Source organism: Caloenas nicobarica, chromosome 6 (assembly GCF_036013445.1).
Source record: "Caloenas nicobarica isolate bCalNic1 chromosome 6, bCalNic1.hap1, whole genome shotgun sequence".
In the NCBI taxonomy this organism is placed as follows: Eukaryota; Metazoa; Chordata; class Aves; order Columbiformes; family Columbidae; genus Caloenas; species Caloenas nicobarica.
The window spans coordinates 40,507,295-40,531,463 of NC_088250.1; the positions used below are offsets into that span (position 1 = coordinate 40,507,295).

Here is a 24,169-nt window from a genome sequence, read left to right on the forward strand (position 1 = left end):
TACAGCTGAGATAAATTGAAAAGTAAATTAATGTAGCTTAAAACGTGAGAATTGCTTATGTAGAAATATCTCTGGGAAGTAAAGAAACCCCAGTGTTATAGAGCTTTGGCCTTGGCATATTACTGGAAAACCTCAGAACTCTAAATGGTGAAGGAAGGTCATTTTGCCTGAAAAACCATTAATGAGAATTGAATGTATTAGGTTCAGTTTATTAACACCACAGTTTGGGGCAGTTCATCTCAATCCCTAATTCAGACATACCATAGAATTTAATGAATTATGTTCTGGTATTCCAAGTCTTATCTTCTGCAAGCCTTATCTAACCTAACCTCACTGGGAAAATTGCTAAGTAAACTGAAAAGTTCACATTTGCAGAGAATGCAGCTTCTCTTTCCAACTTCTGCCTCTATCCTTAAGTCTCTTGGCAGAGCCCAAGTTGTGGGATGCTGAATATGCGCCTATGGATATTTGCGTGGACTTCATTTTCTTTTACCCTTTTTTTATTGAAAGGCACGACATGAAGCCCAGGATTGACTAATGGCTGTTCCTTGTTCTTCTGTGGAAATCCCACGTCCTTCGTCACAGAGGTATCGCCACAGACAGGCCCTTCAGGGTATGTGTATAAGATTTCATGGGTTGTGGGTTTTTTCTTTTTCTTTTTTTTTTTCTAAAATAACCCAGTGTTTAATTGTTTTGGATTAACTTGTATTTCAATTTCTTCCTGTGCTCAGCTGTTAGCCCAGATCGTTTCCAAAAGAAGTGTTACTAAGAGCTCTGTTTATTTTTTGCAGTTTTTTATTAAAACACTGGGGTTTTATGCCACTGATTCTGGCTGAAGATATTTTGCTGTGTCCAGCTCTTAAATAAGTGGCTCGCATTCTCCAAGACTCTGGTTTCAATCTGACAAGTCATCATGGTTACACGTTAAATCAACATTAAAGATGTCTAGGGTGATGTTATTCACAACTGAAGGCAGCCTTAGAATACATGAATGAACTTATATTTGTTTTATTTCACCACAAAAAACTGACTAGCAGTTTTAGGGAGAAGAAAACTGTTAATAAATTTGGATTTGGGTTAAAAAAAAGAGTCACGGCAAGAAAGAAAATATATTGAATGAGCTCAAATATTTGTTTCAGCTCTTTCAAAATGAAACAACTTGATTTTTCCTTTCAGACATTTTGGAAAATAGCCTATTTTTTAAACCTGAAATGAAAATTAAGTAATTTAAATCAAACAAAATAAAAAACTTTAACCCAAATCAGTCTGTTTCACTTACAAATCACTTTCTATAACAGACAACTTTATTCCTTTCTATCTTCTTTGTGTTTGGCCAGCAAATAGAAAACGGATGAGTTTTATTTCTTTGCTTGGATCTCTGCACAAATGTTTCTCGGTAATTACATTTCCCAGTATGAGTGTTCAGGCCATAATGTTCTTGCATCAAAGCGTAGAATATTCAACATGCAGTGGAGTTTTGGTAAGATTCATATCATCCTGGCTTTCAGGGAAAGATGATTCATTCAGCTCTGCAGCTTCCTTATAGTGCTCTAAATCTGGGATATTGATTTTTTAAATTTGATGCAGCTGTTAATATTCAGAGAGAGGACAGAGCACCCAGTTTCTGGAGTGGCAGCCCGCGGTCCTGCTGACACTGCCAGCGTGACAGCTTCTCAAATACTTGGGCTGGGATTCCCGTAAGATACCTGGAGCTGTTCTGCAAACAGCTGAGTATCAAACCCCACACACATTCCGCCTCTATGGAAGCACATGTATGAAAAAAAATGAGGAAAGCTCGAGTAACAAAGAAGCAAACAAAAATTAGCCTATATTTCGTTAGGTTAGTCCATGGTAGCAATGCTATCAAGGACAGCCTTTGATTTTTTTTTTTTCTCTGCAGGATGAATTTGTCTAATAAAATATTTGAATACAAGTCTCACACAGTAAATCTGGATTCCCCCCTGTTTTAAAAGCATTACCCAGTACATAAAATCACAGGATGGTTTGGGTTGGAGGGCCCTTCCCAGCTCCCCCAGTGCCCCCCTGCCATGAGCAGGGACATCTGCACCAGCTCGGGTTGCTCAGAGCCCCGTCCAGCCTGGCCTGGGATGTCTCCAGGGATGGTTCAGCCACCACCTCTCTGGCCAACCTGGGCCAGGCTCTCACCACCCTCAGGGGGAAGAATTTCTTCCTTATATCTTATCTAGGTCTCCTCTCTATCAGTTTAAAGCCATCACCCCTTGTCCTGTCACTCCATGCCCTTGTAACAAGTCCCTCTCCAGGTTTCCTGTAGGTCCCTTTAGGTACCGGAGGCTGCTCTAAGGTCTCCCCAGAGCCTTCTCCTCTCCCAACCCCAACTCTCAGCCTGTCCTCCCAGCAGAGCTGCTCCAGCCTCTGATCGCCTTTGTGTCCTCCTCAGGACTCGCTCCAGCACTCAGTAATATGGTAGGTTAGATTGCAAACACTGGGAGTTGCCTCTTGTATAAGTCTAGACCGCAGGTCGTTGCTTTAACGAAGATGCTGATGGTGATTGTCAGTGACTACCGAGAGGAAAGACTCCAGGCATTGTCATTTCAGAAGCAGTAGGAATAATCCATACCAGTATAAAACCATTTCCAGCCAACTTGTGCAACGGGGCATTTCCAGGATTATGACAGTGCCAAGAATATTAGTTAACACCAGGCTGAATGCTGTAATCTTGTTTTTTTAGTGTGTAAGGCAATGATCAGAGACACCAGCTTGTTCCTCTTGAGCTCACAGGCTGAGAACTATGCCCACGCATATAAGCAAATCCATAGCCTAACTTCACAGAAGGTTGGAAAACGGGTGACAGAGACCCAATACATCATACTAAACAAAATAAGATAAAACGCAGTAAAATACTGAGTCACCTCAGCATTAGGAAAAGTCAGAAAATTGGTTTCCTCAGAAGCTGAAGCAGACAGCAGGAGGGAGGCGAGAAAATGAATGTGCAGTGGGGTAGGAAATGAGTGTTGCAGACATAAAGAGACATCTTAAGCAATGACTGCTGAGACTAATCCACCGAGTATGTTATCACCATCTCCATCTGCTGGGGTTTCAGAAAGGAATTCAGCACAACGCTGCAAAGCAGATTAACGTGGATGGTTAGTTTTTGTGGGACTGCCCTTGAGCTGACAAGGACACTGTGAGACCAAGGACGGTTCTGCCACCACCACGCCGGGGTCCAGGATGGGAAGCAAAGGTTTGGTTTGCCAAAGGAACAACATTTGGTTTACGTGTGGAAGGTGCCTGTATTGAGGTACAAAATCTGACACACCTGCCCCAGACTCTTAAGGGTTCTACATCGCTGTATTTCTGCAGCCACTGGATAAAATGCATGATGAGTTCAGTGACTTCCAAGGTTTTCCAAAATGCTGAGTTTATGGAGGAGTGATGCAATGCTGGGCTATCCATTTCTGTTCCACCCTGTGTCTCATAAATTCATTTTTTAATCTACCTACCAGGAATATCGATCAGAAACAATGCATGAAGAACACAGAGCAGGAGACATTTTGATGACCACCTATAAAGCAAATTTTCTAAAGTATTTAGGTACTTGGCAAGATTTTCACAGGTATTTGTGCACAAACTCATGGGAGTATTTTGCTTCTGAAAATTCACTACCTGCCTATGTACATCTTGGAGTATGAAAATTATTTTTAAAGTCTAAGATGTTATGAGGTGGACAAATGAGTGGGATTTAAAGTAAAGCAGGTGAAAAACAGCGGTCAGCTGTTTGGCATGTATACGCTCAATGTCCATTGGAGGCTCACTTAATGGAAAGGCTCTTAATTCACAGACTTAAATTAGATGTTTGGAGCTATATAGCGTGAATACATGTGCTATGTTGGATGCCAACAAAATAACTATAAACGTAGGAGATTGAAACCAGCCCTTGTGAGTGCTTTGTTTCTTTAGTTATAAAGAAAAAATAATTAACGTGTTTATTTTGTAGGCAATACTTCGTCAACTTTGCAATGACTTATGCAATATCTCACTAAACATGTAATGTGAGGAATGTGATTTTTTACTGCACTCTTTAATGTAGTTATTAGTTCATTCTGTCCACTTGGTGCATTTTAATTATTGCCAGCATAGGGATCATTCTCGTGGTACCACAAAACTGAGTAGTCACGTAATTAGTGTAGATAAATAAACTGTCATAGAGGAAAAACATTTTTTTCCTTTCTGCAGAAGTAATTATTCACTGCAAGTGATTAACTGTCCTTTGGAGGCATAAGTAATTATCCCTACTATTTCACACATGGGAGGATTTCTTAGAATTACCCATTTTCAAAAGCATGTAAACTTAGAGGAATGTTTATTTCCCCAAACTGCTTGAACACAAAGTCTTTCTTACAAAAATTATCTCCATGTGGTTGAATGGGCACCAGTGATTTGACTCTGATCTTGCTTTCACCAGTATAAAAGTAGTTAATATACAATGATTTTAACAAGTATTGTAATGTAAATACTAGATGGTTCATACACATTTGCCAGGCACTAGTATTTTTAGGGACATGCTTACTAAAAAGAAGCACATCGCCTTTAAAGCCTCTGATTATCAGGTCTTTTATGTGCATATTACAGGCATATATGTATCCTTAAAATGTTCGCAATGTCTGAGCACATCCTGGTGCTCAGCACAGCACAAATGTCGAGTTGACTCTTTCTTGGTGTTTTCCGTTAAAGCTTCTCCACTTTGGCTGGAAAATGAAATACTTGTTTCTAAAAGGAGGAGAAAAGCGTTCTAAGAACACTGGATGTCATGTTTTTTACTGCATTGGCTGTTTGATATCAAGTATTCAGTGGACAAGCCTCAAGTGTCTTAACTATGGTCCTAAGGGACTAAATTCTGACTCTTTGCATATATTAATTATGCAATTGAATATTAATATTTTTACATACACACAGATACAGCCCCAAATTGTTGCAGTTTGCTTTGCAATGGCTGGAGTTGGAAGTTAGTTATTCTTTTCGGAGTTGCCTGGCAATCTTGGGAGGCTGTTTGTCTTGGCATCCCCCTACCACATTACCCATTCTTCAGTATCATGCTCTAAAAATTGTATTTACTACATTTTGTGATTTTTTAAAATTTATGTAGTTTGAAAATATAAACATAGAAAAACATCCATGAGACGCTTGTAAATTTTAGATCTGTATATATTTTTAACTTAGATAGGTTCAACTATTTTATTGAGAATTACTGTCACTATAGGACTTCAACTGACAAATATTTTAACTTGGCAAATGTTCAGATTTTTTATAAGTGAATCCATTATGCTCTCCTAACATCTGCTCTTAATAATCCCAAATGTTTTTGGTTTGTTCTACTTTCACATGAAGTTTTGTGTTTGCTTTGTTTTAACTAAAGCACCATTACACAGAGTGGTTAATTCTTATCTCATTGATGTTGCTGATAAAAATGGGCATTGATTTCAATGAGATTTAGACCAGAAGACAAAGGTGAGTAAGTTTTAAAATATTTAGTTATAAGACAAAATAGTCTCTGAAAGTTTAACTTAACACTGTGGCAATAAATAGTAAAACCATTGGCCAAGTAAGTTCTCACATTATAAATTTCTTCTAAAATTGCATCATCTGAAGCATACAGGGGACAGAAAAAGTTAGGAAATCTGATTAGAACTTCCTTTTGTCTTTCCTTTAAGTAGAACAAATGTGTGACAATTCAGAAAACCGGTTTTGTAAATTCACTGGGAGGGGAGTTTCTCACTAGTGCAAAACAGAAATGTAAGAGTTTAATCAGCTCTTTTCCACAACACACTGTTTCTGTAACATTTTTCAACTTTCACTAAACCGGAAAACGTACAAAAGAAAAGAGAGATTGGAAAAGCAAGTTAATATATTCATGTAGACCCACCAAATCGTTGGTTTCCTTCATTTTGGATGCATTTAATACTTAAAGCATATTCTTGTCAAAGGCATTTTCCTAGAATCACAGGATGGTTTGTGTTGGAGGGACAGGTCCATGTCCCTCTTGTGGTGGCCCCAGGGCTGGATGCAGTACTGCAGGTGGGGTCTCACTAGCGTGGAGTGGGTTTAATTTTAAATGAAACGGATATTTCAAAAACCTGTCGTGTTATTTTAAAAGGAAATCTCACTAACAGCAAATGCCAGCCTAGGATTTCGTATAAACCAAAATGTCATCTGGAAAATACGTGACACAATTCTGTGCTGACACTGTGAAATCATTTGCTCAAGCACTATGTTTGGTTTTGGCGTGACACTTCCCGAAGGATGCACACCACCAGGACAGAGTACAGGGGAGAGGAACGAGAACGATCAAGAGTCTAGAAAACATGACCTACAGCAAAGATGAAAAGAGCAGCCCGTTTATTTTTAAAGAAGGACTTGAAGCAAGAGACAATAACGGTTGTAATATAACTTTATTTTACTTTAGTCTGCTGAAGCAAAAAGAAGAAATTGGCTAAAGCTGCAGCAGGAAAGGTTTTAGTTAATACAAGATGTTTTGGTTAAGGAAGGTATTTAAAATGTTAGGAAGAGTTAAGCACCAGGAGGCTGTGGAATTGCCACTGCTGCAGGTTCATAAGAACGAGCTGCACAAGCATCTGCCAGGAATAATTCAGGTGTAATTATTTCTGCCCTGTGGTGTGTGGTTGGGATCTGATGGTTCTTATGGTCTCCATGGGGGTCCTGGAGTGTGGAACAATCCTTCAACTTGTACCTTGACAGCTCAGTTCATGGAAAAAAAAAAGTTTAAAATAAGATAAAATTTGTTTAAAAAGAGATAGAAACAAGATAAGACTGCAAGTGGCTTTTCAAAGAACAGCAGGTCCAAGCTCTTCCTCAAACATCATCCAAAATAAGTTCAGTGCTCTGTTTGTTTGGCTGTGCTAAAACTTCCCTGGGTTCTGGTTTGAAATTGTCTGCTGCTTTTCAGCCTAAATTTAACTCTTTATGGGATTGGGTGATATTGTTGGGCTTTTTCCTTTCTTTAAGTTAAATAGCTCTTCTTTCATTCTCAGGTTTCCCATAATGTGAATTCAGTCAGTGTTGTCACATTCCCCCCTTTCACATCAGCTATTTTTGGTTTTTCTCATAAGAAAAATTAGCCTTAATTTTCCCATTATCTCTTTCCTTGCACTGCTTTTTCCTACTCGACCAAGTAATTTTTTCTGAATGAGATTGCAGTTTCTTGCAAAAAACCTCCCAATGAAAGGCTTTTCACTGCACGCCTTTCCATTCAAATACGTCATTCTTGGTATCATCCTCAAAGCTACAAACAATGTAATTGTAATATATTCTATATCACCACCAGTAATATATGAATCGTAGAATACAAAAGCTATGACTATTTCCCTGTTTTCATTCATTTATAAATAGAAGAAAAATGAAATGTTTAGGTGCTTAATATTGAAATTAATGCAAAGGAGATTCGTGACCCACATACACTACTGCTATTTTTTTAAAAATCCCTTCATCCTCAGTGCTTCATCCATTAAGCTACTGGATTTTTTTTTCTGTCTGTCATTGCAATTTGTCTTATATCACTGTGGCCTTCACAGCACAGTTCAAGAACCACCAAGCGAGGTGCTCACTTCAAACTCCAGTCAAACACAGAATACCTTTCGTATAGTATTTCTTAACATATGCATGTATGGAAAGAGTTAAGGAAAGCTCCCACCAAAATTTATGTAAGATTTGTCTGGGATGTATTTAAATGTGGAAAACTTGGAAGAAAACTGAAGAACATACTGTCAGAGGAACATCTTAAAGTGCTGACATGCAGCTGTGGAATATCTTCTCGTTGTGAGAGGTTCTGCTGGGATTTCCAGACGAAAACTTTCCCTTGGGAGGCAGATGTATGGGACTGAATGTGTTACTTTATTGGCATTACAAGCTGCACAGATTGACGTCTAGGCTGAGTCTGGAGCATATGTCCAATGTTAACGCAACACAACAGCAAACATTAAGTTATTTCCTCAGGTACCAAAATATTCACCATCCCTAGTTACTCTTCAGTATAAAACATGTACTGAACCCTATGGAGCTTTTGGTGTTGTCCAGCAAAGCTGAAGTCTGTTCATTTGAGGGATTATTCAGAGGATATTATAGTAGATATCTGAATCCTCACTCCAAGACTGGATGACCTCTCGTGATCTCTTACAGCCTCAGTTCTCCTGTGATTCTGTGACTCATAAGCCATTATATTTATTTGGACTTATTAACAGGTAGCCTTGTTCCTCCAGGGAGGTATATATTAATTCAAACATTGGACCTTGTATAAATCAAGAGCTGCTGTCAGATACTGTCATTCTTAGAACTGTTTGCTACTTTATGTCCTTTATTTATTAAGCTGCTTTTTCTAACTGAGGCCTTTCACCATTAACAGTTAACTTCAGTTAAAAAAAAAAAAAAATTAATTATTACATGAGTGTTTTTCTCAGGAATTTCAGCATGGTAGTCTATTACGAATCATCTCCAAGTTGGGATGCACTCCTTGCTTTTATGAGTTAGTCACCATTAACACATTTTTGTGATCTTGTGGGACTGTCACCCGCCTACCGCAGAACTGAACAATTCCCTGTGGCATGGACATCTGGCTCTGATATAAAATTATTAAGCTAGCAGCTCACGTTGCAATAGCATCCAGAGGGATTTGCTTGGAGGGGCAGACAGAAAAGGTGTCCTGTGCAGAGAAGGGTCTTTCTTTCAGAATGAGAAATCTTTGTGTCATTCTAAGAGGATTTTCTTCATTTCAATCAGTAATTTGTCTTTTTTAGATTGCAGTGAATGATATTGCTGTTGAATTTTCAGTGTTGTTTGGTTTCCGCTCTTGCCCTCATGCCTCTTCATTGTTTCTAGGCTCCCAGAAAATACCAAAAATATGTCACAACTCCAAAGCAGCCAAGGCCAAGTGCCCGTCTCCTTCAGCTGATGGGAAATGGGTGCTCCAGAGCAACGCACTCAGCACCGTCTCCTCCATTCACCACCAGCCCAAAAGTTCATACTGGCATTTTCGCAACTCAGATCCCAGGTAACCTCAGGTACGTGCCTTGGATATTAATGTTTAGAAAGCAACAGGCTTCTCTCAATACGCTTTCACAGAATAACATTGGATTAGGTCTCATTCGAAAAGCTTGGACTCTTATTGCATTAAAGCAGAAAACAAGTAGAAATAAAGTGCCAATCCTCAAATCTAAAGAGAGGAAACAGAGTTGTGCTGCTACCTCTGTGCAGTGGGACAAGTCTCTAAAGCACGTTCTTGTTGTGCTGCCAGAGGAGCTGTGCAGTGTGGTGGGACAAACGGTTTGATAGGACAATCAGTGTAGCAGAGACTGGTGACCAAACTGGCAGGCAATGTCCCTGGGCCCACGTCCCACTCCATGGCAGCTCCCTGGCACGGCAGGAGCGAGGATGACAAGCCACGGAGCCCTGAATGTCCCCAGCTGGTCAGAGGGAACCAATGGGATGTCACCAGCTGTTCGGGGCCCCAGAGTGTGGCTGCATTAGGAAAAGTGCATTAGGAAAAGTGTGGCCAGCAGGTCAAGGGAGGTTGTTCTTCCCCCTCTACTCTGCCCTGGTGAGGCCACATCTGGAGTTCTGGGTCCAGTTTTGGGCTCCCCAGTTTAAGAAGGACAAGGAATTACTGGAGGGCTATGAAGATGCTGAGGGGTCTGGAGCATCTTTCTTATGAGACTGAGAGAGCTGGGGCTGTTCAGCCTGGAGAAGAGAAGCTGAGAGAGATCTGATCAATGTTTATAAATATCTCCAGAGTGGGTGTCAAGAGGATGGAACCAGACTCTTCAGTGGTGCCCAATGACAGGATAAGGGGCAATGGGCACAGACTGAAACACAGGAGGTTCTGTCTGAGTCTGAGGAGAAACTTCTTTCCTTTGAGGTGCCAGAGCCTGGACCAGGCTGCCCAGAGCGGGTGTGGAGTCTCCTTCTCTGGAGACATTCAAACCCGCCTGGACACGACCCTGTGTGATCTGCTCTGGTGACCCTCCAGAGGTCCCTTCAACCCCAACTAGTCTGTGATTCTGTCGGTGGTGTGACAGATGTCCCAGTGCCAGGCCTTGGCATCAGAGCGCACATGAGCTTTGTCAGGTGCAAGAAAACCTATATATTATACATCATACAGCTGCTGCTGCGCAGCAGAGTTTCAAACTCAAATGTGTAAAGCATGGGTGTGCACACAGGGATGTGCTTGTAGGTGAAGTTTTTTGTAAGAAGGTGTTTGCTCTCTTCAGTGCTGAAGAGTGACAGGCACATGGGCATTTTAGCAGAAGGTTCCTTGCTGCTCTAGCACAGCAGCAAGACTCTCAACTCCATTTCCCCACAGCTGTCCCCATCAGCATCTCTCCGAGCTGTAGGTGGAAGAATACGTGTGTGCGTCTGTGTATATGATGTAGCCAGGCATTCCTCCCTTCATAGTAAGCCAGGAGTGATGAAGAGTATCTTCCTCATTGGTACAACAGTAATCTCTGTAAAATATTTTTGAGTAGGCACAGAGTCCTCTACCCTTTCCTTTTCATTTGATTTGATTGTGTCCGTGGTCATGAGCACAACTTTCTCTGTATCTCCTGACTCAGAAGTTACAAATGTTATCAGATCTGGAGAGCAGAGCCTTCCAATGGCTGCTGGGGAGTGGGCAGCACCAAACCATTTTCCATCCTCTCATCTTTCCCCCTTTCTGCTCTCCCACTCATGCAGAAGGAGCAGCTGCAGTATTCGCTTTCAGCCAGGAGGGAAGACAAGCAGACAGCTGTCACACCATGAATCAGATGTTAAACTGCGGTTTGGAGGGGAAGATTTTAGCTTGATTTCACACTTGCAGAACAAAGAGCATCTGTTTTTGACACTTGCAGTTTTATGCTGATCTGGGAATTTGACTTGCAATTACAGATTCCATGTAGGGAAACTGAATTCAAATAGCCAATGCGGAATATTCTCCTTACATTTTTTCATTGATTAGGTCACTGTGAAGTTAAATCCAAATTATACACAAAAGAACGGAATGCTTAAATGAGAATGAGAAGTAGTATGTGTGATTCTCTTCAGTCCTGTAAATGGTGTGACTAGAAACACTATAAGCAGACAGACTGGTTATTAGTTTTATTGCTTTTTGTGGCATTTGAAGACAGCGAGCGCTGAAGAATGAACAGACTTTGGCTTGAAAATTGTTCGTGTGTGCTGCAGTAGTGGGGGATAGAATGGTTTCTTGGACAGGCTGGGGATCGAGAGAGCCAAAAGTGAGTCACATGGACGGCTGCAGACATCACATTTAATTGTGTAATAATACTACAGCGAGCACAATTGGAGCAGGCTCGCTGACCTCACAGCTGAAAGCGCTATTTAAGATCTGGCTTCCAGATGTTCCAATAGGATCTAGCCAGCTGCTAGCAGAGGTTACCCTGAGCGGTTTAACAGGGAGTATTTACAGCCTAATCGTTCAGAAGAGATGATCGCACTCGTTTTCCTCTCTGCTCTGCTATGGGACAAGGCTCAGGCATGGGGATTCAAGGACGGAGTGCTGCATAACTCGATTTGGTTAGGTAAGAAATAATTTAATCGTGAACGTTTTGCTGCAAGTCACTGTGTTTGTTTAACAGTATAAAGATGAGCACCTAGCAATACAAGAATGAGCCCTGCATTAATATTAACAAAATCCTGCATTGAAATTGGTGATCATTTTGTCTGAGTAGTGACTGTAAGTTTTGTCCTTATGAGGTTACTATTTTTATTATTTCTCTGGAGTGCAGGAAAAAGTAGTTACGGAATATTTCATCGGAATGTGTTTTCCTACAGCATGAGGTAAAGTGAAAGCAGCATTAAATAATAGTTGCTTCTAATGAAGGAAAACAAGTATGAAAAGAAACATTTGCCAAAGGAATGAATTACTTTCTGCATTAACATACTTCAAATGCCTGGGGTCCTACATATGAAACTAAATGATCTGGAAATAATAGCGATAATATTTCCCGGGTTTCTAAGAGAGTACAGAAATGTATATATTTTTGCCGTTGGTTTGTTCACATCATTAAACAGTGGAGACGAGATTCCAAAAGGGCTAGAGAAAATGCTGTGGGAATAGTTTCTTATATATCAAGTGGGTTTAAATAGCTCTTAGAGTCCTTTTATAGTTCTCTATAATTATCCAGAACAACAGAAAAACATCTTCAGAATATAGTCACATAAAGGATGCCAAAACAAAAACATGCACCGAGTGCTCCGTTTTTTAGAGAAACACTTACAAACTTCTTTATCCTCTCTATAACGCTGCCTGTTTCTTTAAGGGTTTTAAGGAATTCCCGTAGCCGGTACACGTTTCTGTTTTGCTCAGATGTTTCACGAGGGATTGGGGCCACACTTGAATAGCTGGTGCAGCCACCACGTGGCTCCAGTCCCTTCTCAGAGGACCGCGTGTAAATGAGCAGGAACATAAATGAGAAAGAGAAGCAATCTATATTGTTTTCCATTTGACTGCACATTTTTAATGACTTCTTTTTCCTTCTAAACTCAGAACGCGCCGGCTGTGTCCCAGGGTTGCTGCAGGTGCTCAGGTAGGGGAGAGCTCTGGGGGACGACAGCTTGGCAGCTCTTGCACCACCTCACAAATAAGGATGACAGAAAGGAGGTTTGTGCGAATTTGAATTTAATACAGGCTGTGATGGGCATTCGCAGTCATACTGAGAGCTCGGGCACACACCGTTCCGCTCGCATTCCTGTCTAGAAACGGGTCCTGGGCGGTTTATTTGCAAATATTGCAATAGCCACACGACTGCTGCATCCAGCCATCCTGCATGTAGCCTTTAAGGGCTACTACAACATAAATGTGAATTTGTGATAACAGTGATCCTTTAAGCAGTTCTATGAATCGAAGTCAATTTGAAGAAAAAGTTTTCTAACTCTTTAAAATGGAGAAACAGAGTGGTCACTGGAATGCACAATAAAACGATGTTTTGCTATAAAAATAAACCATGCGATAAAAACTGATGACTTGCTCTAAATAAAAAAACGTGCAAAATCTGGAAGCCCAGTGTGCAACTTTGAAACAGCCACTCTGCTTTCTGATCTCTGTTGAAGCTCCTTTAGCGATGCACCATCTAGTGTAACCACAGCCATAAAACTGCTGAAACAAACCTCAAAATGCAGGTGATTGAATTACCACTGGAATTCAGTGACATTATATATGTATGAAGAAAAATTGGGCAAACTCCCAGCCATCTAATTTATGCATCTTTGGGGTTTTTTTGAATAAATAAATGAATAAAACCTGGGAATGCACAGGGACATCTGAGCTTTGCTTATCTCTTCTGCTGATAAAGCCCTATCAAGACCAAATTGAAAATGAAGGGACTTTTCCATTTTACCTTTCTTCCTCAAGAAATCATTAGCACAAATATAAAATATTGAACTGCTGACAGTCTAGAAACACTCATGTCTTTTACCTTTTTTTCTTGTTACAAAACATCTTTTGTTTTCTCAGTAAGCACGCAGTTCTGCTGCTGCTGACTGCATCGCCTTCCTGCTCGTGTCTTTCTTGTGTGAATGGTATTTTATTGTTGCTCATTTTTACACAAGCACATTATACCCAAAGGTTTATTGTAACCTGATGAGAGGATCGGAGCCGCCTTGCCCAAACATGCTCGTATACTTATTTGAGTGCCAGATCTCGGTGCCACAAAGAAGGATTCCCAGGACAGCTGCTGCCCTCTTGGTGTTCAGAATTTCATCCCCATTCGTGCTCCGTGTGTCTGTGCAGTTTAGGGGCCATAACTGCCCCATTTGCTGGAATACTCTGAGTCTGACCGTGTGCATTAGCAGAGGCCCCTGGCAGTAACTCTGCATGACCACCCTCTGCTTAAAAGTTAAATATTCCTTTTTATTTAGCATTTGGTATTTGTGTCGTGCATATTGAGGGCACTTTATTAGGCCAAATTTCATGCTGCTTGTGTTTGTGCAGAAGAGGCTGGCTACGTTTACCATCTCCTGTTGCTGTGGGTGAGTACAGGGTCACTGTCCTCGCAGGGTCCTGCTGTGTCTGGACATCAAGGAGAGATTTTAAGATGTGTGAGTTGGAAGAAACATGTCCTGTCAGCCAGGTAACCCATGATCTTTTGAGCAAGAACCAGAGGAGAAAAGTAGGTGGAAAAATCCCTGAGAGAACACTCCCAACATGCAGGTTTTCAGGCAAAGAAAGAACGAACTTTGCTGAAAGTTCTCACTGTTGTCCAGGAAGAGATTTTGGAGAGGTCTCACGAGAAGAGCAGCTCCCGTCAGAGGAGATGCCCAGCTGAAGCTGGGACGTGTACTTTGCAGTGCTGGCCCCATGGTATATGGACCATAAACATTTCCAGCAGCCGGCATCTGCTTGTGCTTGCAAGTCAAAACAACGTTTCGTGCAGCTTTATCTCCATGGCCATGATATCACCTCCATAAACACACAGTAATATGTGCGTGTGTGTTTATGTGTGACTGTGAATATGTTTATGTATGTAGATACATACACATCGATATGTCAATGTATATGAATAGTTAATAAGTACAATGCTTTGACCTATGTCTGGTTTTGCTGATGCAGTTTATCTTTCTGCACAGCCCCTAATGTAATTAAGAGGGAGGGGAAAATGCCTGTGAAAGATCTGATCAGTTAATTCGGATATACTTTTGGGGAATACTGTATTGTTAAATTGTGACACGCTGAACCAGCATGAAATCTCAAAGCTTGGTGAAGCACACGTGTGTGGTCTGTCTTTCCAAAGCTGCTTTTGCCACGTCCCAAAGGAATAGTAGAGACAGAGCGTGGGGATTGCTCTCGGGATAACACCACCCGCCAAGACCTTGCAGGAGGACTCGGTGGCGCCGGTGGTAGAGCAGCCCTTGCAGAAACAGTGACGAGCAGATCTTTCCAGCAATATTCTGAAAAAGCAAAGCTTTTCCTGTCCATACTGACATTTTTAGCACCAATAAGTGGGGGTAGATACCTTTAGAGAGATAAGATTTGAAAATAATATTGCCAGGTGAAAATGTCAGGAGAACAGCTAAAAGTGATAAGTTTTTTCTGTCAGCTCAGGGTGCTGAGCCTGAGCAGCAGCATTTTCCCCCAAATCCCAGGTGGTGCATCCAGCAGCAGGTCCAGGGATGGAGCAGGGCGGGTCTTGCAAAAGTGGCTGCCAGAACAGTGGGGGCTTTGACCAGAAAACAACATTAACACTCAGCTTTAAGGCTGCTCTTGCTATTGCTGGGACTGGTCACCTTCGCGAAGGTGACAAACGGGAGAATTCAGCTGCCTCATACTCTTTGGGTGTAAGGGGGGCAGCTCAGCTAATCCCAAGGACTACATTCTGTGGTTTTCAATTCACCTTTTGGTTCACTTCCCCGTGAGCTGTGACATAGATAATGTCACATCCAGGCTGTCCCCTGCGTGGGCATTGAGGCTAAAGCTGTTTTCTGTAGGACTCAGATTTTCAATTCACGCATACTGAATCCAACACAATCATGCTGTAAAGAAGCCGTGAGTGGATTTATCACATTAGCCATCACAGACTATTAGGTGAACAAAAAATAATACTTCCATGAATAAATATTTAATTAAGATAGATTATTATTTTCTTAATACAGCATACCGTTATACCGCAGCTGTTGTTGTGACTCTTCATCGCAATGGAATGGGCTTCTTCAGAAACATTTTTGCGGGGAATATATGTTATCCCACGCCAGCGACATCCCCAGCGATGTTCCAGAAAGCAGCTCTCAGTCTTCTGAGACCACTGTCAGCAACGTCGTTCACTTCACTGGGCACCACGCCAGTGACTGTGGGTCCAAAAACTACATTGGCAAACATCATTCTGAACCTAATAAGGGTTCTCACCATCGCTAACCACAATTCAGTGGTGACCATGTTTTTTACAAAAATATCCTACCCTCGCCAAAACTACTGACTCTAAGTTTGTCCCTAGAAAAGACATTCTTTTTTTCCCATGGTGCAGATAGCTACTGTAAAAATGTTTCCTGTTTTGCGTCTTTTTTCAGTCCTGTTGACTAGTGGTAGCTACAGACAGCCATTCCTCTCAGATTACACAAAATGTGAAAAATCTAAACAAAAACGCCATTCGGATTAGATATGCGGTTAGGTTCTGAGACAGATTTCCATACATATGGCATCAGACAAGTGAAATATGAAAATATTATAAAACTTGGGTAGTACTGACAGTTTCGAGGTTTCCTTGGAAAGCTGCTTTATAGTGTACTTGCAACTGCAAAGAAAAAAAAAATAATGAAGAAAGTTTATTCATTTTCTGTGCAGCAAAAACGTCAGCCAGCAATTGTTCTGGTCCTGCCCTTTGTGACACAAGCTCAGATATTTTTATTTCACATTTTTATTCTCTTCGATTCCTGCCTCTCCTCTACCCAAGTAGCTCTGATTTAACTTCTCTGGAGAGTCAAAACAAAGCTCTGATTCATCTGACGAAGGCGCTCGGGGCTGCATCCAAGAAGTGAGCTGTGATAGCGATCCAGGAGGAGCTTTCCTGGAGCCAGCGAGGACGCACGGAGCTGGTGATGCTGACACCAGCCACGGTTCCCATAACTACTGCCTGCCGAGTGCTCCTCGGGGAGCCCTTCCCTGCCTCTGCTGATCTGCTGTTGTTCAAAACTTCTCCCAAACAAAAACATACCTTTGGGTTGCAAAAACATGCCTTTGGGCTGTGAAGGACATATTTTCCTGGCATTTTCCAGCTACTAGCTCAATATTTTGTTTTTCTTCCCACCTGGGCAGTAGCCCGAAGTGCTGGGGGTGGTGAGTGCACCCTAGAAGTTGGGACAGCTGAAATACAATACTGAAATAACTTCTTGTTTTGGTCCCACAGAACGAGCAGCTGGGGTGTATCACAGGGAGTCTCGCTCTGGGAAGTACCAGCTCACCTACGCAGAAGCAAAAGCGGTTTGTGAATACGAGGGAGGACACCTGGCCACCTATCAGCAGCTGGAGGCAGCCAGAAAAATAGGTCAGGAAAAAAACACAGCCCTTTGCTTTTCACCTCGCTCATTCATAACGCTGCCGGTCTCGTATTCTCGTGAATGTTGTGAACTCTGGGACTGTGAGATTTGTAAACTCCCTGGATTTTTGCCCAAGTCGCAGGTAATGTTCTCCCTCGGTAACAGAGCAACATCTGCACACAGGGCTGCGCATTCCCCAGAGCTCTGGGTGCTGCGCAGTCGCAGAACCAGTAACACCAGTGGAGAACCATCTGGCCAAGCTGGGAAGCAATGGTACCTCCCCAGCTACAGCCCCCGGGGGCTGCAGCGGAAGGTATTTATCACCAGGGAGCTTCTTTAATAAACGTGCTTTGCTATTTTTCATATGATGTTTTCAAAATGTTTATTCCAGCCTTATTTGCTCTGAGAATGAGTGCTGTGCTTGGAGTGAAAAGCAGAGCTGAGCAAGGGCTCTACTGTATTTCTGTTTGATTCCTCATCAGAAATTATTAATTCATTCAGAGCATTAGGAAAACAATGGAAAATATCCTCCGCTTGAGAAATTTGCGGGCTACGCCGCTGAGTCACGAGCTGGCTCTCGGCACCAGCACACATGTAAAAAGGGTACTTTTGTCTTTCTGAGTAGCTCATAGTCCTGGGACGCCACAAATATGTTCCAGTTTGTCTCAGTGAAAACATTGAATTGGTCTCTAGCAGACAGTGAATAACATTGCATTCTTTGGCTATTGTTTTTAAGTTCTCAGCCACAAAGTGCATTAACAGGATCTTTTTGTTCAGCAAGAAATACTTGAGGCAATTCAGGTATTTAAATTTAAATAGAAAGTATTTTATGTAAATACTTGGTTTTCTTAGCTGTCTTCTGTATGTTGTATTTTGCTCACTCTCAGAACTTAATGCTGCAAACTCTTGAGATATGATTGAGTAAATTGTATGACTTCAAAAAGGAATTGTATGATTGTATGATTGAGTAAATGTATGATTGTATGATTGTATGATTGAGTAAATTGTATGACTTCAAAAGGGAAATAAAGAACACACTTTTATAACTCATCCAGTGTATAATTTGGTTACAATTGCTGCTATAGCACTTAAAACTCACTGCCTGGGAAACTATATAGTCCATCTGCATTTTTTTTTCAAATGAAGAGCCAATAATCATGTTGTGGAGAATACAAAGCTATTTTATGTTCTGTATTTAAAATTATCCTCTCAAAGTATTGTTCTTTCCTGTAGTCCAATTTCTATCAGGCCAATTACAACCAAATAGTTGATCAGCATAAGACTATACTTGAAGAAAAGCAGTTCTTCTTGCCTAAGATTGGTGTATCACATCCGTGTCTCATTTTCTGCCTGTTGCAGGTTTCCACGTGTGCGCTGCTGGCTGGATGGCGAAGGGCAGAGTTGGTTATCCCATAGTAAAAGCCGGAGCCAAGTGTGGCTTTGGAAAAACTGGTATTGTCGATTATGGGATCCGCCTCAACAGAAGCGAGAGATGGGATGCCTACTGCTACAACCCCAACGGTGTGTTCACAAACAACCCATTGCACTTCAGGTCTAAGATTAGGACAACGGGCCGTGCTCTCTGGCTGCTCGGCGTGAGTTGGCTTCTATACCACAAACACGCTGTCCGAGAAGGGGGGGGTGTGTGGATACAAATGTGTTTGGAGCCTTGCGCCAAGCCCCCTCTGCTGGTACCCATAGCAGATCTGGCTTGCTCAGAGCTCCGTGTCTCTGCTCTGCGTCGCACCATGTAGAGCTGGTTTTAAGCAAAGTCCTTTCTGAAGCTAAAAATGTAATGATGTGCTGGTTTTGACTAAAAAAGTAAGTAATATTTTCAATGTGATGTGCTAATGTCTTGTTTTGTATAAGTGTTTACATTTAGATTACAATTTCACATAAGTTACTAATCCGAGATGTTTAATGTGGGAACCATTTTCCAGATATTTTGCCTTTAAACAGGCTAAATTTAGTATCAACCCTTATTCCTTCTTTCCTGTGCTTGAGATAGAACAACTTTTCAAAATGCATGCCATGTCTGGGACTGAAACATCGGGGAGATCCAGCTCTCAGCAGTTCTCTGTGTGTGTGTGCATGTGTAATTAAATGGAGAAAAGCGGATCTCCAAAGCAGATCTGGAGACATGGTTCAAACATGACTGTTAAGATTTCAGATATGGGACATCTCCTGTATTCACCTCCATTCACCACGCTGCAGATGACTGAATTATTGAGACGGCCGCTGTTTCAGTTTAGCTCAGAATCGCTTCACCTAGCAAGAAAGACAGAAAAAGTAGGCACCAAGAAGAAAAGCAAAGCCCAAGTTTGTGCACTGCTTGGCTCTCCCACTACTCCAAGTATCTTACCCCGCCTGGCAGAGCCAAAAATCAGAGTTGTCCGTGACGTCTGTACAGCTGTGCACATTTTGTTTGTGCTTGTTTATGTGAGCTGGGCAGTTGTTAATCAAATAGCTCTGTGGGGTGGGGGACGTTCCCAGATGTTCAGCGTACAAAGAAAACTGCACAAGAGGCTACTGCTTTCGTTATTACTGCCTGTAAACTGTCAGCATGACTTTCTCCTTTGTCGGCCGCCTCCTCTGTGCTGAGAGGTGGTTATTTTCCAAATGTGCTGCTTGGTTAGAGAAGAAAAGGAAACCAGAGCTGCCAACGCTCAGCAGAGCTCGAGTCTCTCTCATTAAAGGGATATATATTCACAGCTGATAGACACCACCACAAAGCCTGGCAGAATTGTCTGTTTGCAGGTGGGAGACAAGTAGCCTTGGGGAAAAAAAGACAAATCTCTGGTGGAACTGAGCCTGTGCTCTTCTCTAGGATGCTCAAGATGTCAAGAGGAACTTGTGCAACTGTTTGCATGTTTGAAATGCACGTCCAACGTAGGAATGATCTGGAAATACAGGACTTGTGGACAATGTACAGCCTACAAGGGCTAATCACACATCTCTTGTGAATACCGAGTACTTAAATACATGAAAAGTGCTGTCGTGCTGGGTGTTCCTGGGTGATTTCCTACAGATCTGCTGGGCCCAAGTGCACAAAGATTTAAACTGTAGCCATACCCAGAATGAATACTTAAACTCTGATGTTGTTATTTTTCTCTTAGGAAAAGAATGTGGTGGAGTCTTCACAGATTCAAAACACGTTTTTAAGTCACCAGGCTACCCGAATGAGTATGAAAATGATCAAATTTGCTACTGGCATATTAGAGTAAAGTATGGACAACGTATTCATCTACAGTTTCTAGAGTTTGATGTTGAAGACGACACTGCTTGTATGGCTGATTTCTTGGAAATCTATGATAGCTATGATGACATCAATGGCTTTGTGGGCAGGTAAAGCAATTCCAGCTTTATTATGCAAATAATCAAATTATTTTTTTTTTCCCCAGAACATTACTTGAGAAGAACACTGTATTACCTTATTCAATTAGCACCTCTGATATGCCCATAGTACTTGTAGCAATAGTACCTGACTTTCCTGGCAATTTACTGTCATTATCACAGGCTGGTAAGGGGTTTCAGAAGATTGTGCTTTGCCCGTTTCTGCTTTAAATTGCGTGAAAGAAAGCTGCAAGACTTTTTATTTAGCTGCTTATCTTAATTCTCTATCATTTTAAAGGAAGAACTCTTAGCAATCTCAAACAGTATTTTGTGTTTGCTTTAAATGAAAGGAGGAAAGGCATAGTGTTAAAGTGTTAGCAAAAATGTGTTTAATTTAAGTTACTATTTGCTACAGAAGTAAAATATTTTCTAACAATATCAGGACAGGTGTTATATATCACCTCTTACTAGATTTAGTTTCCCACTTCTCTTAATTCTCATTTTCTTTTCTTCGATGTTGTATTTTTGCTTGTCCTGTAGCGGTCATATTTTAGTATGAAGTACCTCAATATTCCAGAACAAAAAATAAACCAGAAGAAGTGATAAAAAACACTTGCCAGTTCCTGCCACTTTTCACATCGTCTCTACAAATCATGTGTAGCGAGGAAAGGATATAGTCCATTTGTTCCGCCTTTACAGATAATTTTACATATTTTTCTTCACTTTGTTCTTTCTTTCTTAGCCTTGGGCCATTGTTCTTTTCCTTGTTAAATTGCTCTTTTTCTTGTTTTGCATCATTTACTTCCTGCATATGTTGAAAAATGTTTCCTGGATTCTTCCCTCCCCTAAACCTTGCTATAAGATAATGACAAAAATCCTTTAGGCAATTGCTTTTAATGTATAGAGGAGAATCACATACACTGAATACCTACAACAATTTAGCCCCGTGAGCCCCAGCTCCAAGAGACAGGACACCCTAAGAGCTGGAATATATATATATGGAGGATATGGAATATTTGCTGTGTCATTTAGTCATGACCCTTTTTTTTTCCAGGTTTTGTGGAGATGAGTTACCAGATGATATCATTAGCACAGGTAATATATTTGCACTATTTATGTTAAAAACCAGCCAAATCACCTTTTGTCCCTACTTTCTAACAGTATATGGTTAAGATGTCCAAAGACACAATCTCTGCTCTGTGTCATAAACTGCTATTCAAAACTGCCAGCATGCTCTTTCATCAGTGCAGTTACTTCTAAATAATGGAAAAATAAAACAAACCAAAACTCTAGTTAGAAGATAAGCAGGGTACATCTCGCTGGCCTTCTGGAGGTAGGACACCTACACACGTTGAGTTTTCACACAGGCATTTTTATACAGCAGCCCTGTAACCAGTAACCGAGCTCTACCTACGCACACGATCTTCATGCACCAATTTTTCCCATTTCAAGAGCAAGGGACATAAGAACACTTCCAAAGCCGGCTATAGACATTATTCCATTTATATATTTAAGCAGCAGGTCGAGGTCTGATCACACGTAAATCAAAGCCATGTTTACCTTTCTTTGCTCAAGCGTCACCAAGTCGCCGTAGCACAGATCACACCTGTGCGAGGAAGCAGCCATGCTCCCTCCCATTCCCGACCCACAGCTGGAATCAGCAAAAAGAGAAGAAAAAAGTTGAATTGTGCCGTCCCTGAGCTCCCAGTTTACAGGTGGAGATGAGCAGGTGACGCTCATGGGAGGGTGAGACCCCTATTTCACCCCGAGATCCCTGAGGCTCTGTGACAGATGTGACATTTGAGTGAAGCTGAGCAGCATTGTAAAGAACAGGATTTTTTTTTGTAGAAAGCACCGGTCACAATAAAACTTTATCACCCTCTGGGCTCTGCGGAGAAATTGCTCTGATGCAAACCTGCCTGCTTTTCCATGGGGTTAATAGAGCTATTCTATAATCCTCCCAGGCCGCAGCTCAGATGCAGACAGACCAGGCGGATTGCTTGAAAGATCTCAGAAACAAGAAAGAGCATTTCAAAAATAACTCTGAAATAGCACATGTTTATGCCACGCGAAAATGTAACCTTTGCTTTTCTTTTTCTTGTCCCAGGCAATGTTATGACCTTGAAGTTTTTGACAGATGCCTCAGTGACTGCTGGTGGGTTTCAAATTCGATATACTACTATGGACACGCCATCAAAATCAAGTGATGGAAGGAACACGACATCTCAAGGAAAAACAAACTTCTTACCTGGAAAATTTGGTATTATGTGAGAAAAATAACGAGACACCCCCATTAGGAAACTTATTTTAGAACGCAGTTCAGATACCCGTTTCTTCAGATAAGACATTTTCTTCATATCTTTCTTTTTATTTTCTGCTTTTATATAAGTTTTGTTAATAAAGTATACCAGGAAATAAATTATAAAATATACTTACATGAATAATAGAAGACTACTTTTGAATTACAAGTACTGTAAAAATCTGCAGAACTAATTGTTACCGAAGATTTTAAAATTATTTTTCTATATAAAGTGCTGCTTCTCCTCATTTCTTGCACCGTTTGACCAAACCTTTTGTGTGACTGCTTCGATTATTTTAAGATTTATGCTGTTCTACCCTTATTTTCCTTTAGACTAAGCTTTTTTTTAAGATACATAAATTCATGTTGTGGATGGCCCATCAGCCACCCATATAATTGTCTGAAGTCAGAAGATTGGGAAGCAGCACTAACAGCAGAGAATCAATTATATTATCATAACTTTCTTGTGAGATGAATCACAAACTACTCAATGAATTTTGCCACGGTTTCCTCATCCAGAAAAAGAGATGTTCAAGTCCTTTCACTTCTCTGATTTCACTTAGTAACAAATGAAATGAAAGACTTGGTAATGATAATAAAACTGGTGAGATGAAGCATCAGAAGAAATTGCCAAGTAGCAGCAAAGCCCTTCAGAAAATACCGTCGGGATGCCGTATGTTTACACGGGTTTTAAGAAGACTGTACTATTTTGAATTTATGAACATAAATCATTCTCTGTATGTTTTTTACTTCGGTTTAAATTCCTCAGTCTGAAACAGCATTAAAGCTACCTCTGTTTTAATTGTGTCCTGAGTTTCCAGTGAATTATTTTTATTTCTTGAGAGCTTTTCAGACTTTGAAACAATTTTCTTGATTTAAGGCAGTAAATAAGTTTTAAGAGTTTCTCTCTTTCACTCTGGAAGTTTCCCTGACCCCAGGTCTGCCGAATTCTAGTGCCCACTGAGAATTTTCCTGTGAATTATTTTGTTTTGGAGCGCTGTGAATTCCTCAGGAACAGTGTTGCACAAGGGGAGCAGGATCCTAAGCTAGTCAGACCCATCTTTGCTTTATTTATGCTAATACTCGGCTCTTTAAATTTATTTCATTTTAGAGCTTTTATTGTTGTGATTTCATTGTGAATATAATCCTGCTTCCCAGCTGTGCTGGAGAATAATGTTGCAGTAGCACTGCAGCTTCTATCCATGCAATTTCCAACACTTTATTCATGCTTCATGTGAGCACCAGGAAAAGAAGTTTGGATCACTGGGTTTAATGGGATCAAGCTGCACCAAAAATCTACTGATATTTTTTAATCCTCCTGCCTGGTGGATGGAATAAGCCTGTTCACATCCTCCTGTCATCCTGGTTCTCCAAAATAATCAAAACTGTTTATTAATAATAAGAAAAGTGCATAAAGAGAATCGTTAACATTTTATTTATGACCTAGGGTGTGTTTTTGTTGTCTTGGGGTCTTTTTTTTGGTTGTGTTTATAATGGAGAAGCAACAAGTCTTGAACGGATGTGGATCAG

The 24,169-nt window shown here is 41.0% G+C and overlaps 1 protein-coding gene across 1 annotated transcript; it reads left to right on the forward strand.

The window, feature by feature from the left end:
• The first annotated feature begins 11,419 nt into the window (after positions 1–11,419).
• On the forward strand, positions 11,420–23,446 carry TNFAIP6 (TNF alpha induced protein 6). The gene is made up of 6 exons (XM_065637778.1): positions 11,420–11,561; positions 16,878–17,015; positions 18,367–18,528; positions 20,124–20,352; positions 21,395–21,435; positions 22,448–23,446. Exons 1-6 carry the CDS (start codon positions 11,468–11,470, stop codon positions 22,609–22,611), a joined length of 828 nt encoding a protein of 275 aa, XP_065493850.1. The 5' UTR covers positions 11,420–11,467; the 3' UTR covers positions 22,612–23,446.
• Positions 23,447–24,169: the final 723 nt, after the last annotated feature.

Coding starts and splice junctions, on each gene's coding strand:
- TNFAIP6 (XM_065637778.1), top strand. CDS start 11,468: ATGATCGCACTCGTTTTCCTCTCTGCTCTGCTATGGGACAAGGCTCAG. Junction 11,562..16,877: donor GCATAACTCGATTTGGTTAG/GTAAGAAATAAT, acceptor TTGGTCCCACAG/AACGAGCAGCTGGGGTGTAT. Junction 18,529..20,123: donor CTACTGCTACAACCCCAACG/GTGTGTTCACAA, acceptor TTTTTCTCTTAG/GAAAAGAATGTGGTGGAGTC.